The 15,784-nt window shown below is 43.7% G+C and overlaps 1 protein-coding gene across 3 annotated transcripts in view; it reads right to left on the reverse strand.

Moving 5' to 3' along the window:
- Positions 1-15,784, reverse strand: part of Ntrk2 (neurotrophic tyrosine kinase, receptor, type 2) — a 345,349-nt gene that overhangs the window by 64,373 nt on the left and 265,192 nt on the right. For all 3 annotated transcript variants that reach the window (XM_005387932.2, XM_005387931.2, XM_013516029.1), the window contains 2 exons: positions 6,929-7,101; positions 302-536 (listed from right to left, as the gene is read on the reverse strand). In XM_005387932.2, the coding sequence (XP_005387989.1) occupies positions 302-536; positions 6,929-7,101 (408 nt within the window). The remainder of the gene's footprint in view (positions 1-301; positions 537-6,928; positions 7,102-15,784) is intronic.

Raw genomic sequence — 15,784 nt, forward strand, 5'->3', positions numbered from 1 at the left:
AGGCCTTCCTCCAACATAACTGGTGTCCTTACAAGAAGAGAGGAGATTTGGACATAGAAAGAGACACCGGGGGCCTGGGCGAATTAAAAACAAAGTGAGGACATGCCAAGGAAGCAGCCACCTGCAGGCAAGGAGAAATGCCTGAAAGGAAGTCAAATCTGCCACCCGTTGACCTTGCACATGCAACGTCCAGCACTGTGGGGAGTGTCTTTCTATTGAGTCCCCTGGTCTGTGATATTTCGGCATGGCAGCTGCAACAAAGAGGCAGAGTGGGGATCTCCAGGAAAAAAGAGCCACTTACCCTGTAGTAGTCAGTGCTGTACACATCCCGGGACATCCCAAAGTCCCCGATCTTCACCAGTAGGTTCTCCCCCACCAGGCAGTTACGGGTGGCCAGGTCGCGGTGCACGAAGTGCTGGGATGCCAGGTAAACCATGCCTGCGGCGATCTGCTGCGCGATGTGTAGCATCTGTGACTGGGTCAGCTCCGTGGGTGGATTGCCCTCGGCCATCAGCACTGCATCAGGTCCATGCGCCCTAGGGAAAACATGGAGGGGAGGCACAGCTGGAGCCTCAACTCTGACCAGAGGGGCTGTCTGCCAGCCTCACTTCCGGTACTAAGACTAAAATGCTTCGCATCATTCACTTCCGGTGAAAGACTAAGATGCTTCGCAGCACCCAGCTTTGCCTCTAAAGCCGCTAGAGCACCCAGGCTGTTTCATCCCCTCGGGTGTGGAATTCTGGGATCTCAGGAGCCTGCCTGATGCCCCCATTCTGATGCTGACAGAATTGCATTTTGGGGACTTCAGAACCCTGGCCAGAGCTTCTGACTCACGAGCAAAAAATAGCCCTAGTAAAGGAAAATGCTGGGGAGAGGGGCTCTCTTAAATATGTGGCCAGAGCATCCCAGCATCCCACAGATGCCAACCCCATCCACAAAGCCTCACACAGTAGAGAGGCAGAGAGCACCCGAGCCCCAGACTGATCCCTGCAGGGATCACCACCAGCCCCGGAGCTTTCCGTCTACCTCATCAGTGGCCACGGTGTTTGTGGAGCTCCCTTGTGCCCAGTTCAGCAGATCCCCAGGGTGTCCTCACCCACCCAGGGTAAGCCAGGACTCTCATTCCCATTAAAAAATGCCACTCGCTCCAGGCCACCTTCCTCCTAGCCCTGTGCTCAGCACAGGGTTCTTTGTTCAGGACAGAAAGGACCTAAAAACTGCTTCTAGAGGGAGACTCTAGCACCCAAAACGCGGTGTCCGTATCAACACTGAAACACATAGGGAAACACATAGGAGGGCTCCTCTGAGCCACTCACAATCATTCCTTTGCTGGGGAGAGTCTGATACTTTAAAATGTGGAGTTTTGGTGTATTTTTAAATCTTTTTGTTCTGTTTTACATGTTTTAGAGCTATGTGAAACCAAGGCCACTGTGAACTCTCAGTGGCCAACCTGGTGGTTGCGGAGTGCATCTCCTTTCTTATCTTTAGTGGCCCAAACTCTCTCTGCAGAGCACTTTTTCTTGTCTTTTGCTATCTTTAATAAATGTAAAACTTCACTACTATTTGTGTTTTTGTGCTTGTCTTGAGCAGTTCTTTGTTCAGGACAGAAAGGACCTAAAAACTGCTTCTAGAGGGAGACTCTAGCACCCAAAACGCGGTGTCCGTATCAACACTGAATTTGAATCCAAGCCTAACACAATGGCTGTGTGACCCTGGGTAAAATAACCTTTCTGGGCTTGTTTCTTCGTTCCATAAAATGAATAAAACTAACTCACTGAATGTCTTTGAGGGTTTTCATGTGAGAATGGACTGAGATGGTACAATGCTTCCCAACCTTTCAGTGGAAAGTCAGAGGGAAAGGCTTTCCAAACAGTCCACCAACCAACCAAACAAACAAACAAAAAACACCTTTTTTTCTGGAAAAGATATAGACAGGTGGTAAGGAAAGACAAATTATGCTCTGCTAACACAAAGTATCCTTTCACTAACAGTTAATCCAGCCCAACTGTTTAGAGCAGGGGCCCTCAATCCCTGGGCTACAGACCAGTACCCGTTTGTGGCCTGTAAGGAGCCTGCCTGTGCAGATAGCTGAAGGGTGGAGGGCAGGGTGTGAAACCTCCTCTGTATGGAAAACTGGCTGCCACAAAACTGGTCCCTTGGGTCAAAAAGGTTGAGGACCACTGCTTTCAGGGACGGGGAAAGTTTTCGCTCTACTTTCTTAACTTTATTGAGTTCTCAACACCCAGGACAAGGACCTAGAGGTGCACATAAATGAAGATCCCAAATAAAGACCTAAAGAATGTGGCCATTGACTTAGTTCAATGAAATAAACTGTAGATAAGGCACAGCCTACTGTAACCCTAGAAAACTGGACAAATCAGAAGCATGACTCCTGGACAGAGGGAAGGCCTGAAGCCTATACAAAAGGCAACCTCTCTGCAAAGTCCCATCCTTCAGCCTTCCACTCTGCAGGCCCCAGGAGGCTGAAGACCCTCCAGGGCATGGCTGTCCTCATCCTAGCCGTCCTGGCTGGGAGGATGGTCCCACATCCTTAAGCAGCTTCTTCAGCTGCTCACACAGGCTCTGTGAACAGCACTCTTTTATCAGCAGAAGCTTCTGGGTACTTCCTTAAAGCAGAAAGATCTGCCCCAAAAGGAGGACAGGCTGGGTTTCTGAACAAGGTCTGAAGAGGAACATAAAGTCTATAGGTGATTCCTGCCAATCCTGGAAGTGAAGGTGCACTTCCCCTATCCCAAAAGAACACTAAGATGCGCTTCCTCTCTTCTGGGAGAAAACTAAGATGCTCTTACCCTTCTCCACGAGAATGCTGAGATGCACTTCTCCACTGAGAGGCACTTCCTTTATTCTGGGAGAACAATAAGATGCACTTCCTCTCTTATGGGAAAAGTTAACCTGCACTTCCACTCTTAGGAGAACAGTAAGAAGCAGTTCCCCTCTTCCAGGAGAACACTAAGATGCACTTCCCCTCTTCAGGGAGAACTCTAAGGTGCAGATCCTCTCTTCCAGTAGAACACTAAGATTCACTTCCTTTCTTGCAGGAGAACGCTAAGAGGCACTCCCACTCTTCTAGTAAAACACTAAGATGCACTTCTCCTCTTCCAGAAGAACACTAAGATGCACTTCCCTCTTGCAGGAGAACACTGAGATGCACTTCCATTCTTGTAGAACACTAAAATGCACTTTCCCTCTTCCAGGAAAACACTAAGATGCAAAAATCTGCACTAAGATGCACTTCCTCTCTATTAGGAGAACACTAAATTCCACTTCCTCATTTCCAGGAGAACACCAAGATGCACTTCTCCACTAAGGTGCATCTCTCTCTTTTGGGAGAACAATGAAATGCACTTCCTTTCTTCCAGGAGAAAATTAAGATGTGCTTTCTCTCTCCTAGGAGAACATTAAGATGCACTTCATCTCTTCCAGGTAAACATTAATATACACTTACCCTCTTCAAGGAGAACATGAAAATGCACTTTTCAGGAGAACACAAACATGCGCTTCCCCGTCTCCAGGAGAACACCGTGATGCACTTCCTTTCCTCTAGGAGAACACTAACAGGCACTTCCCCAATTACAGCAGAGCACTAAGATGCACTTCCCCAATTCTGGGAGAACACTTAGACACACATCTCCACTAACATGCACTTCCTCTCTTCTAGGACAACACTAAGATGCACTTTTCCTCTTCCGGGAGAACACTAAGATGCACTTCCCTCTTCTAGGAGAACAGTCTCCAGGGTGCAGATGCACCCTCACTCTGGCTTGAGCAGTGAGGAGCAGTGCCCAGGGCCTGACCCGCAGCCTGCTCAGCCTTCCTGGGCTGTTGTCCCCAGCATGGGTTGTGGCTGGCAGTTCACCACACTGTGCTTATTCTGGTATTGTACAGCATGTTAGTTCCTTTCTGCTTTTTCAAATTAAAGTGAGCTTATTTATTTCAAAATTTAAACTCAAACAACTCAACTGAACGATAATAGTGATGTGTATTGGGGGATATAGTGTGATTTTCCATATACGTGCACAGTGTATAATGAATCTCACAGTTGTCATGCAGACTATAGACTTGGAAGTCAGGAGTTTGAATCTGGTCCTGTCACTTGCTAACTGTGTAACTCAGTGTCCTCAAACATTAATGGGAATGATGGTGCTACTATTTTATCAGATTTATGCAAGTTGAAACATTTAAAGAACTTGTGAATGTACTCAATAAATATCAATTGAAATTGTTTGAAAAACAACACTTCTCTTTCTCCTTGCTAGAGGGGAACTCTGGAGTGACTCTAAGAGGAAAACTGAGAAGCTTTCCCTGAAAACAAGGATTATGTTTTCCTCCTCTTTTCCTACCCTGCCTAGCATCAGGCTGGCCCTGCTGTGCTCATTGTGAGCGTTTGGATGGATGAGAAGGATGGCGCAATAACAGAAGACCTCTGTGTTTGCTGGGCAGTGCCAAGGACATGCAGGACCATCAGTTACCACTGTACACCAAGTTTCCTCCACACAGAGGACATCCCAGCCTTGCAAGGCATTACTGCACCTGATTCCCTCACTCTGCATGGCAGTGCTCTTGCATCCAGCATTTAGAAGATTCTCAAATCAAGCAGGGTAGGTTTCCAATTGCTTCACACCCTGTGCAGGACACCAAGGCAGAGCCAGGCACCTGCTCCTTCAGGAAGCGGTGAGCAGAGAGGGCAGTGGCTGACAGAGTCAGAAAGTGAAAGAACCAAGTAGTAATTCTCTTTCTCTCTCTGTCTCTGTCTCTCTCTGTCTCTCTCTGTCTCTCACACATACACACACACATACAATAACAACACATACACACAATTGACATACTCAGAAGCATTCAATTGTGTACAGGTGAGTACTTCTGGATTTTGCTACAGCATTTAGAGAGGACCACTTTGGAGAGGAAAATATGAAGGGTCCAGAGGACAATGGGACAATTACTGATTACCTTCCCTTAACACAGTCCTCACATTTGTCCTTGACAGGGACATTATACCCCCTTTAAAGGTAAGAAAACTGAGGCCAAAAGTGCAGGCAGTCAGTCTGCCTCTATTATTGACATCTTTCCTGTTTCTTCTAAGTTGCCCTATTTACCAAGATACCCCAGGCAGCACTGTGGCTACTCTTTCTGGATTTGAGCCAGCCAATTTGTAAAAGAAATACATGTCAGAACCAGACAAGACTTAAAAACAATCTCACTTGGATCCACCTACGAGTAGAAATCTCTAAAAAGAAGAACCCAGGGGCTGGGGATTTAGCTCAGCGGCAAAGCGCCTGCCTGGCAAGCGCAAGTTTGTGAGTTCGGTTCCTGGTACCGGAGAAAAACCAAAAAAAAACAAAACAAAACAAAAAAAAATAAAAAGAAGAACCCAGAAGTCCACTGATGGGGTGCCGGAAACTGATGCAGGACAGGAAGGATAATGCAGCCCTTCCTGGGAGAACCTGGATCTCCTAACTGTTACTACTTGGACCTCTTGACTCTTTCGGTTCCTAGTATTCTATATGTCACTTCCATCTGTGTCTTTGCTAAGACATCGCTTGACTTCCTTCACCGTGGGAGGCCTGATTCAGCGTGCTTTTTCTCTTTCCAGGAAAAGAGAGGATGGTAACATTCACTGTGGGCCACCCCAGGGTGACCACCGACATCCTCTAGCTTATCAAGATCAGCTCATCTTGTGACCGTCTTAGCAGCACAACCATTGCCAGCAGAAGCCAAAGATCTTCTCAGTTCACGCATTCTATTTGCACCTATGTTAAAAGATCTCTCTACTCTTTCTAGCGCCATTTTCATGCCACCCTGCCAGTTCCATATTCTTGTTAGGGAAGCTGTGATACTTAACTAGGAGATGCAAAACTGAGATTCCCCTTCACCTATGACTGAGGACAAGGTCCTTGCTCACGCTGCCTTACACTGTGTTTCCGCAGAGGGTAGAGCCTCCTCCACTGTGGGTGGTAGCCTCACTTTCCAAAACAGCTTTTTCTTCAGGTGGGTTACACTCACACTAAGCTCTCTCTCTCTGGCTCCTTCTGTGCCTCCTCCTCTCCACACTAGAGAGAGGGGACTTCATAAGAAGCTGAACTAAACCTAACTGGGCCAATGGTAGGGATCTAAGTGACATTAATCCTATTTAACGACCCAACAACTCCCTTTGATAGTCATCATTTTTCTCTGCCTGACTTGCTTTCTTCTAGAGGCTGCTTAATTTGAAAGTCCACAGGTTGAAGCTGTTCATATTTCTATGACCTTGAGGTTTCAGCAATATCCATGATCCTGAAGCGTCAGTGGCTGCATTATGTGTGGTTCTACCTCTTCATTTTCCCTTTCAAAGCCTTTCATTCTTTGGGAGCATTGTTCTTTCTAGTGTATGTCCTCTGAACTGCTGACCTGCCCATCACCACAATAAAGTCCAAACAACACCCTCCCAGTTCTGAGAACTCCTGCTCTTTCCCTGTACCTTTCCCCTGGTTCATCACATAGTCTGCTAACCCAGACCCTTCACTCCCACTTGAACACACTTTTCATGGACGCACCTTGGTACCTTAGCTCTTACAGGATCTTGGGCTTTGAATAATATTTTCTTACCCACTTGCAAACCTCCATAGGCCCTCTAAGACACCCATCTCTAGAGTACATGCCACCTAATGTAATAAATGCTCAGGAAAAGCAAGTTGAATCGAGTCCTCAGCATCGCCATGTAGAGCCAGTTGCTTGAGGAAAAAGAAAGACACTGTGGCCTTCTTTTTCTTCTGTTCCTTTCTCTGGCATCTGTGAGGACAGTTATTAGGAAGGGCAGTTCTAAAGACAGGAAGGTGCCCCTTCCCAGGAACTCCTTGTCCTGGCCTCCAGACTGTCAGAGCTGGAAGTCGGTTTTCTCCTCAAGCCCAGCTTCCCCTCTGGTCTCCCTCACCTAAGGAACTTGTTCAGGTCCCCGTGCTTCATGTACTCAAAGACCATGATGAGTGGGTCACCCTCCACGCAGACACCGTAGAACTTCACAATGTGCTCATGCTGGAGGTTGGTCAGCAGCTCAGCCTCGCGGTGGAAGTCCTTGCGTGCATTGTCGCTGGCATCCTTCAGTGTCTGGGGAGGAGATGCAGAGGAGGAGAAAAGCAAAACTTTTTTTAACCAGGGACATCAAAGGGCAAATTGATCAACAAGGAGTTTCATCAGTGGGTTCTAAGAATTCTAGAGGAAAAAGACATTTATCTCTTTTATTGCACAGAAGATTGGAAAACAGCCTAATTCCCGAGGAAACAATGTTTATATTAATAACTATCCATGAGGTATTCCTCATGGATAGGCAGCACTTTGTAGTTTACCAAGCACTTTCACAGTTTCCTATCTATGTAACAGATAACAGCTCACTTTGCAGTACACATGTCTTCTAGCTCTGCTCCGGACCTAGAGTTTACCATGAGAGCTTCCCATTTTGGTCCCTTTTGAGCTGCATATTATAATATGTGCAGTTCACCTCTGCCCACAGAATCTTCTGGAGAACTTTATATAATGGGAAGATTCAGAAGAAAGAAGAGGACAATGAGCCTTCATGGACTATCTTCCCACTTCAGCAAGGATAACTTGGCTAGTCTCTGTGTAACACACTAAAGCCTTCTCCAGCCTGTGCCCCCTCACACAAGTGGCTCGAGAAATGTCCCTACACAGTGAGCTTCAAGAAGAGCAGTCACACTGCCAAGATAAAGATAGTCAGCAGCATGTCCACTGGACTCGGATGTTTCCAGATCTCCCTTCAGACCACACAGCCACTGCGGGGTCCAAAGCTGTCATGTGTTGGTAAAGGGTTGAGTCTTGTCATGAGCCATCACCAAAGCAGAGCTGCTGTGGCATCAAGAAGACATTGAACCTGATCCTGACTCAGGCACTTATGACCAAATAGAGATATAAGGCACAAAAATTACCATAAGTCACACTCAAAACCGAGGTCCTGAAAACCTGCTCCCTTGCATCTCTGGCCATCATGATCATCATCATCCCCCTCTCAGAACTACACTTCCACTTTGTGAAATCTGCAGCTGCGCAGATGACAGTGAGCTGGGCTTCCCTCCCTTGCACATTCCTCTGCCCAGAATGCTAGCCTGGGTGCACAGACTGATGTCAGAGGTTTAATAGCACCTCATCCCAAAGTTTCTGCATCCTAATCCCCAGCATCTGTGCATCTGTTGCCTTCCTTGGTAAAAGAGAAGCTGCAATCTGATTAAATTAAGGATCTTGATATGTGTAGATTAGCCTGATTTAGCTGAGTGAACCCAGCACCAAACAAAAGTTCTTATAACAGCAAAGATAGAGAAGATGTAAGGATAGAAATACTGGTGTGAAGGGAGAGAAGATGCTATGTTGCTGACTTTGAAGATGGAGGGAGGGACCACAAGCTAAGGAATGTGAGTAGCTTCAAAATGCTGGATAGCCAAGGAACTCTAGAACTTTCAGAAGGAACCAGCCCTGTTGACACCTTGACTATAGCTTAGTAAAACTGATTTTGGACATCTGACCACCAAAACTGTGAGAGAATGAATTTGTGTTAAGTCACTGAGTTTGTAGTAATTTGTTACAGCAGCTGTAGGTAGCTAACTCACATCTCTAACACAGACCCCAAGACTTAGCTCCCCACCACTTCTCTAGGAAATCTCACCTGAACACCTCTTGCTGCTGCCGCAGCCCCATGGACCCCAGGCCCTGCTGGGTAACTCTCCTAAACATACTTCACACTTACTTCTATTGTATCACTGACCATATCACCAACAACAATATAGCCTAAATGTGTTGACTTGCTTGTATCTAGTATAGTCTGAGTTCCCCTCTTCTCCATGCCTTCCCTCTCTGCATTGCCAGCACTGGGCACCACACAGGGCACATGGTGTGTTTTATTTGATAGATGCTTATGAATGAAAGTGGTCACAAAAACCAAATGCCAAGAGCAAAAGAGTTCAGAAAGGGAGGCGTTGCTTCTGACTGAGGGACAAGGATGAGGGACAACTGAAGTCACTCCTGGTAGGGGTAGCATCTGAGTGTGTGAATCCCTCCTCCAGGGAGACTGCAATTGGTCACTGTCACAGTTACATAGAGAACATAGACGCACATATTCCCTCAAATATGGTACTAGAACAGGATGGAAGCACTGGTGCCCATCGGATTTGTATGACTGTGAGCTGAATACTGCATCTAGTGTCCAAGAATCCTGACATGTCCCTGGTGGTCATTACCCAAGTGGCTTCCTCAGGGAAGTGCCCGACCTGGGGCACCTGTAAACAGACTGAGAACTGAGACGGAGATGAGCAGGGCCGGACATTTCTCCCAGCATTTCGCATGGTCCACACCTGCTGGAAAGCTTGGCAGAGGTGAAGCTGAGCTGTGACGCTAGTTTAACAAAGCCTCATCTGGCCCATGGGGCGAACATACAGAGCTATTCTGAGTCTGCATTGCCCCTCACAGCAAGTCGCTGGAGGGGGACAACTTCTGGGAGACAGCACCAGCTTGGGTGGAATTTCAGAGGCCTCTGAGGAGCCAGGCAGTGAGGCTTGTCTGTTGGAGTTCCCAGCAACTTGGGGGAGCCTGGGTTCTTCCTTAATGAGGTTGAGTGCTCATCCCTGAGTCCACCGCAGGAAGAGTTTTCAATATGAAGAGGACAATAGTGAGCGTGCAGGGCCCACTCGAGTCAGCCACAAGAAGGGTAGGGGCAGTGCATGATCACCAAGTGCGGTCAGCTCTCACAGCCCCGAGTCTAGCGTCTTCCTTAACTACCTCTGTTTAGCAGGACTTACAGTGCCCTTGCCAGCGGCAACCTAACACATAAAGGCAGAGATCACAGGCAAAGCTGCTGCTAGGCCAGTGGCAGTGGCTTCTTGAGCCGCTTCTGGAATCATTTTGCTACCTTCCCTATGGCACATGGTTTCTGAGAAGGGTCTTGACAAGCACCACAGGCTCTGCTTAGGAAACTGAGTGGAGATGGACTCTCAAGTGCTCAAAGAGGCATAAATGCGCATGCACCGTTGCCATGGAAACAACTCATCTCTTCATATAATAAGATGAACAGCGGCTGAGATCTGGGGTCTAGTCGCTCCCTTGACTCTAAAGACATGGAGTTTGTCACAACCCCTCTGCCTCCAGATTTAGTTTAGCAGAATTCAGTCTACACTTTTTTGTGTCCCTTTTCATAGGTAGGCGAATATGCTTCTCTTGACAGTTTTGTTTAGACTGGTTTTACCCATAAGGATGCTTTTGGTGAGTTTAAAAAAAAAAATCCCACCCACTGTTTTGTTTTGCTGATTTCTTGGTGGTAAAATAGCAGCTGAGGCAAGGAGATGGACTGAGAAGAAATGAAGACAACAGTTGTTGTCATCCAAGTCTTTTCCCTGGGCTCACTGGACAAAGCACATACATAGCATGCCTCACATTTGACTTGCATTATGGTCTTCAGTGTGACTGTCTCGAGTACTGGTCTGTGAATGTGTAAGTGCACTCTGGTCTCCCTTACTGGCTGCCCAATCAAGTGCCAAGCAGCTAAATAACCCCTGCCATACAAGGTATGTTCAAAGTAGAAACAAAAGAACTTGGGAAAGGAATGAAAAGTGAGCCATCATCTGAAAAGCAAAACATGAGCTCAACTAAGGAGTGGGAACTAAGAAAGAGCCAGAAAAGGGCAACAGGCAGAGGAACCTGCTTCACAGGCTGAGGAGGGCTGTCTAAAGCACTCTCCTGGAGCCTGGATCCCAACCTCTTTTTCTCCTGCCCGTCAAAGTACAAATCCTCCCACTGATGGGCTTCATGGAAGATGTTCTAGCTTAAGATTGAAAGATACAGGTTCAAACCTTAGCTCTGCCCTCAAATTCTTTGAACTCTGGTTTACTCGCCTCTGCAGTGAGGGTATTCATATCACCCTCCAGCCTGGGTTGCTAGAAGAGTGGTGGGAGTTGTTAACTGGGATATCTTTACCGGAGTCCTTGAGAGAGAAGGTCATTTGTGTGACTTACATTTGAAACCAGGCCTGTTTTCAATTTGTACGCATAAGAGTCCATGGGAACCAACAGATGCCTGGATCAGGCACAGGGGCCAGCTGGAGGCATGAGGCAGTGGTGCTGGCAGCCAGTGGCTTCTTCTACTTGGCAGTCTCTCTCCTGAGAGCATCAAGCTACCTCCAGAGATCCAGTTGTTGGCCTGCACCTCTCCCTGACACCTAGTCATTCCATTGAGATGCTGGTCTGAGATGCAGAGAGAGCTCATTTCTAGTTGGAAAAGGTGCCCAACGATTTAGGTCATTTTTTCAAGGCATGAACAGACCCTACATATAATTTTTCTGTACAAGTTTTAGCTATATAGTATTGAGTCAAGAATGATAGTTTGTAAGTGCGGGGTAGGGTGAGAGGGAGAACAAGATTTTCTTTCTGGAAACATCAACCTGAAAATTTAACAAGCGTGTAATATTCCCACATCCCCATAGCAAATCACTAAGGAAAGTGGCCTGCTTAATGCAATGTCAAATGTTCTTCAGTAACACGTTTTGGATGTAAAAGAGATTTTACTACTCGTAGGACAAATGTATCTCACAAAGCTGGCCTTTTTCTATATGCCTACCCATTTTGTATGTTGGGTCCTTTTTCTACATTATGACTAATTCTATTTTAAGAGATTCAGAAAAATATGGTGGTAAAACTTGGACAAAATCATCTTCTGAATTTGGCACTCTAAGGACAGAATTTTTTAAGGGTAGAATCCTAGCCAGACATCAAGCAGAAGGTGAAAAATCTTGCTATCAACCCCTTTTATGAAAATCATCTTTGCTGTGTAGCATGGCTGATAGTGATGGTACCCAATTGTGTGAGGCTTGGCTGCTTCTAAGAGGCTCACGGAAATGCACTGAGACCATAAGCCTGGGATGGTAGCTCCCCACCCTAACTCCCTCCACTTAAATCTAATGTTGACAGGCAGATTGGCCCAATCACTGAACACTGCTGGTTTCTTACTCTTGCTGACTGCTTTGTGCCTTCATTTCTTTTATTGCTGGTGAATTTCCTAACACTCAGAAGCTGCCATCCTTTCTAAACCCCAGGTAGAGGTCTCATCCAGAACTATAGCAAGATTGCCTGGAGTATGTATCAATTCAGACCTGGAATAATGCAATGACATGAGATAAATTTCAACACAGAACTGAGGAGCTAGTAAAGGCAGGATATAAGTAAGAAAAAGGGAAAATCAAAATTAAACCAAAATGTGAGAGCAAAATACTAAGGTCAATGAGAAGCTAATTAGAGAGGCAAGAGGCCTTGTTTGAAAAATTGATATAATAGGATATTGTAGGACAAGAAATGATCACATGCTTCTAAATATAGGTGGAAGGAGAGGCCAGATAAATAGACTGTGACCTTAATCTAGAATATTTACTCTTCTGAGACCTTCTAGACAAATGCTGCCCAATATGTAGCCAACAGCTACATGTCACTGATTACAATTTGAAATGTGGCTATTCTAAATTGAAATGTGCTTTAGCTTAAAAGCATCTATGAATTACCAAAGTTGAATCAAGAAGACATATAATTTCTAAGTAACCCAATATCAGTCAATGAAATTAAAAATGTAAATAAAAAACTATCAACCAAACAAAGCCAAGGCCTGGCAGATTCACTGCTGAATTCTATAAGAAATTTAGAGAAGATTTAGCACCACTACTTCTCAAACTCTTTCATGAAATTGAAAGGGAAGCAATTCTCTCACATTCATTCCTGGAAGCAAGCATTACCCTGATATCAAAGCCAGAGAAGGATCCAACAAAAAAAGAGAACTATAGGCCAATCTGCCAAATGAATACAGGCACAAAAATCCTCAATAAGACACTGGCAAAATAATACAGCAAAGCATAGAGAGGGTTACACACCATGATCAAGTAGGATTCATCTTAGGGATGCAGGGATGGTTCAACATATGCAAACCAGTAAATGCAACACATTGTATTAAGAGAACCAAGGGCAAGAACCACACAGTCATCTCACTAGACACAGGAAAGGAATTTAACAAAGCCCAACATCATTTCATGATAAAATCCCTACAGAAAACTGAAAAGATGGTCTTTATTTCAATCTGACAAAAGCCATATATGACAAACCAACAGCCAACATTACACTAAATGGTCAGAATCTAAAAGCTTTTACTCTAAAATCAGGAACAAGACAAAGATGTTCACTACTACCACTCCTGTTCAATATAGTTCTGGAAACATTAGCCATGGCAATTAAACAAGAGAAAGAAGTAAAAAGAATGAGGATAGGAAAGGAATCATGATTATTTGCAGGTGACATGATACTCTACATAGATGACCCCCAAAACTCTACCAAAAACATCTAGATGTAATAACCAAATTCAGCAGCATAGGTGGATACAAAGTCAGCGCTCAGAAGTCAATAGCATTCCTGTACATGAATAATAAACTTACTAAGAAAAATTTAGATGAACAACATCTTTCACAAGCACATAAAAATACTTAGGACTTAATCTAATGAAGGCAGTAAAAGAATTTTATATTGAAAACTACGGTGTTCTGTAAAAGGAGATCATATAGTGTATCTGAAAATGGAAAGAATCCCCTGTTTCTGGATAAGAGGTCTCAATATAGCAAAAATGGTCGTACTTTCAAAATTGTTATACAAATTTAATATAGTCCCAATAAAAATAACAGTAGCATACCTTACAGAACTAGAGAAAACAATCTTAAAATTCATCTGGAACCAAAAGAATCCTAGAATAGCAAAAACAATTCTATGCAATAAAGACAAGGGAGGGAGCATCACAATACCTGACTTGAAATTATACTACAAAGCTACTGTGATAAAAACAGCATGGAAAATTGCAGATGTAAACATTAAATCTGCTGGAAAATAGAATAGGGAGGACTCTTGAAGACACAGGTGTAGGCAAACACTTCATTAACAAAACCTCAATTGCACAGAATGTACCACAAAGAATCAACACCTTGGATTTCATCTTATTAAAAAGTTTTTGCACACAAAAGAAATTATCAACGGAGTGAAGAGACAACCCACAGAGTAAGAAAATTTTTTTCCAGCTGTTCTCCAGACAAAAGACTAATATCTAGCATATATAATGAACTGAAAAAGTCAGACTCTCCTGATCAGACTAAATCCAAAAATGGGCATCTGAAACAAACGCTTCTCAGATGAAGAAGTACAAACAGCAAATAAATACATGAAAAAAATGTTGAACGTCACTCTCATTTAAGAGTTGCAAATTAAAGCACTGAGATTCCATCTCACTCCAGAAAGAATGGCTATTATCAAGAAATCAACCAATAAAAATGCTGAGGAGACTGTGGGGAAAAGGAAACCTTCCCCACTGTTGCTGGTAGTGTAAACTGGTGCCACCACTGTGGAAATCAGTGTGGAGATTCCTCAAAAAACTCAAATTTGAAGTTCCATTTGATCCAGTTATTATCCTTCTCGGTATCTTCCTGAAAGAATTAACAACATCATACCACAGTGATATATGCACATCTGTGTTTATAACATCACAATTTGATAGCTAAATCTTGAAAACAGCCTTAATGCCTATCAACCAATGAATGAATAAAGAAGATCTGTCTTTTAATACAATAGAGTACTACTCTGACATAAAGAAGGATAAAGGAGATATTTCTAGGTAAATGGATGCACCTTGAGACCATACTCTTAAGGAAAATAAATCAGATACACACGTAAATATCATATTGTTTCTCTGGTGTGAGAAACTGCAAGGGTAAATAAGAACCAAAATAGTTGATAAATTTTGGAAAATAGGAAGATGTTCAAATAAGAAGGAGAACAAGTGTGGAGGGGGAAACAAAGGAAGGGAACAGAAAAAAGAAGAGAATGGAAGAAAAAATGAAAACAAAGCTTTGTAAATAAGAAGGGGAAGAGGAGTTAAAGGGAGGTGAGGGGACTGGGGGAACAGAAGAGTCCAGATATATCATGTACAGGTACACATTCCGTATGATGAATGTGATCATTATATACATCTAAAATGTACCAAAACATGAATTGAAAACTCAACACAATCTTTTGGAAACTTGGTATGAATAAAATAGTTTAAAATATTTTATTAATCTTTAATATTAACATGTTGATATGGTAATATAAATAAATTGAATTAAATAAACTATTAACATGGTTTATATGTTTATTTTATCTTTTCATTGTGCATAATAGGAAATTCAAAATTATGAACACAGCTTATATCTGTGAATCACATTTTTATTGGACAGCAATGTTCTACAAAACCTACCTCTGTAGGCTATAATGAGGGCAATCTCTGTCTCGAGAATGTTGGAAAATTTCTCTAAAACAAAAAAATCTGAAATAGAATTGAAGCAGATACCTTTCTTAAGATTCTCACAGGCAATGATTAGCCCAGAATTTAGAGTAAGACTTGGTCATAATTTTCTAAATAATAGATCCTTCCCTAGGAAAGGTAAAAGAAGTATCTCTGAAATTCTTACACGAGTGAACTTTGGAGGAGTATATTTTAATAAACTCAAAGAAAGAACCTGATTGAAATAAAGTCTTAAAGACAGAAAGTACAATAAAGCTCCCCAATCTTTCTAGAAATATGGAGACTAAAGAACTGTACAAAGATAATAATGAGTGGAAACACTGAATTGATGCTTTCTCCATGTTAGAAACCAACACAGCATGGATGTCCACTCAGTAAATTACATGTAACCAGCCTTTGAAAGGATTTTAATTATGTACCAAGTAACAACCTCAAA

This window comes from Chinchilla lanigera, unplaced genomic scaffold, assembly GCF_000276665.1.
Source record: "Chinchilla lanigera isolate Chin_1 unplaced genomic scaffold, ChiLan1.0 scaffold00031, whole genome shotgun sequence".
NCBI lineage: Eukaryota > Metazoa > Chordata > Mammalia > Rodentia > Chinchillidae > Chinchilla > Chinchilla lanigera.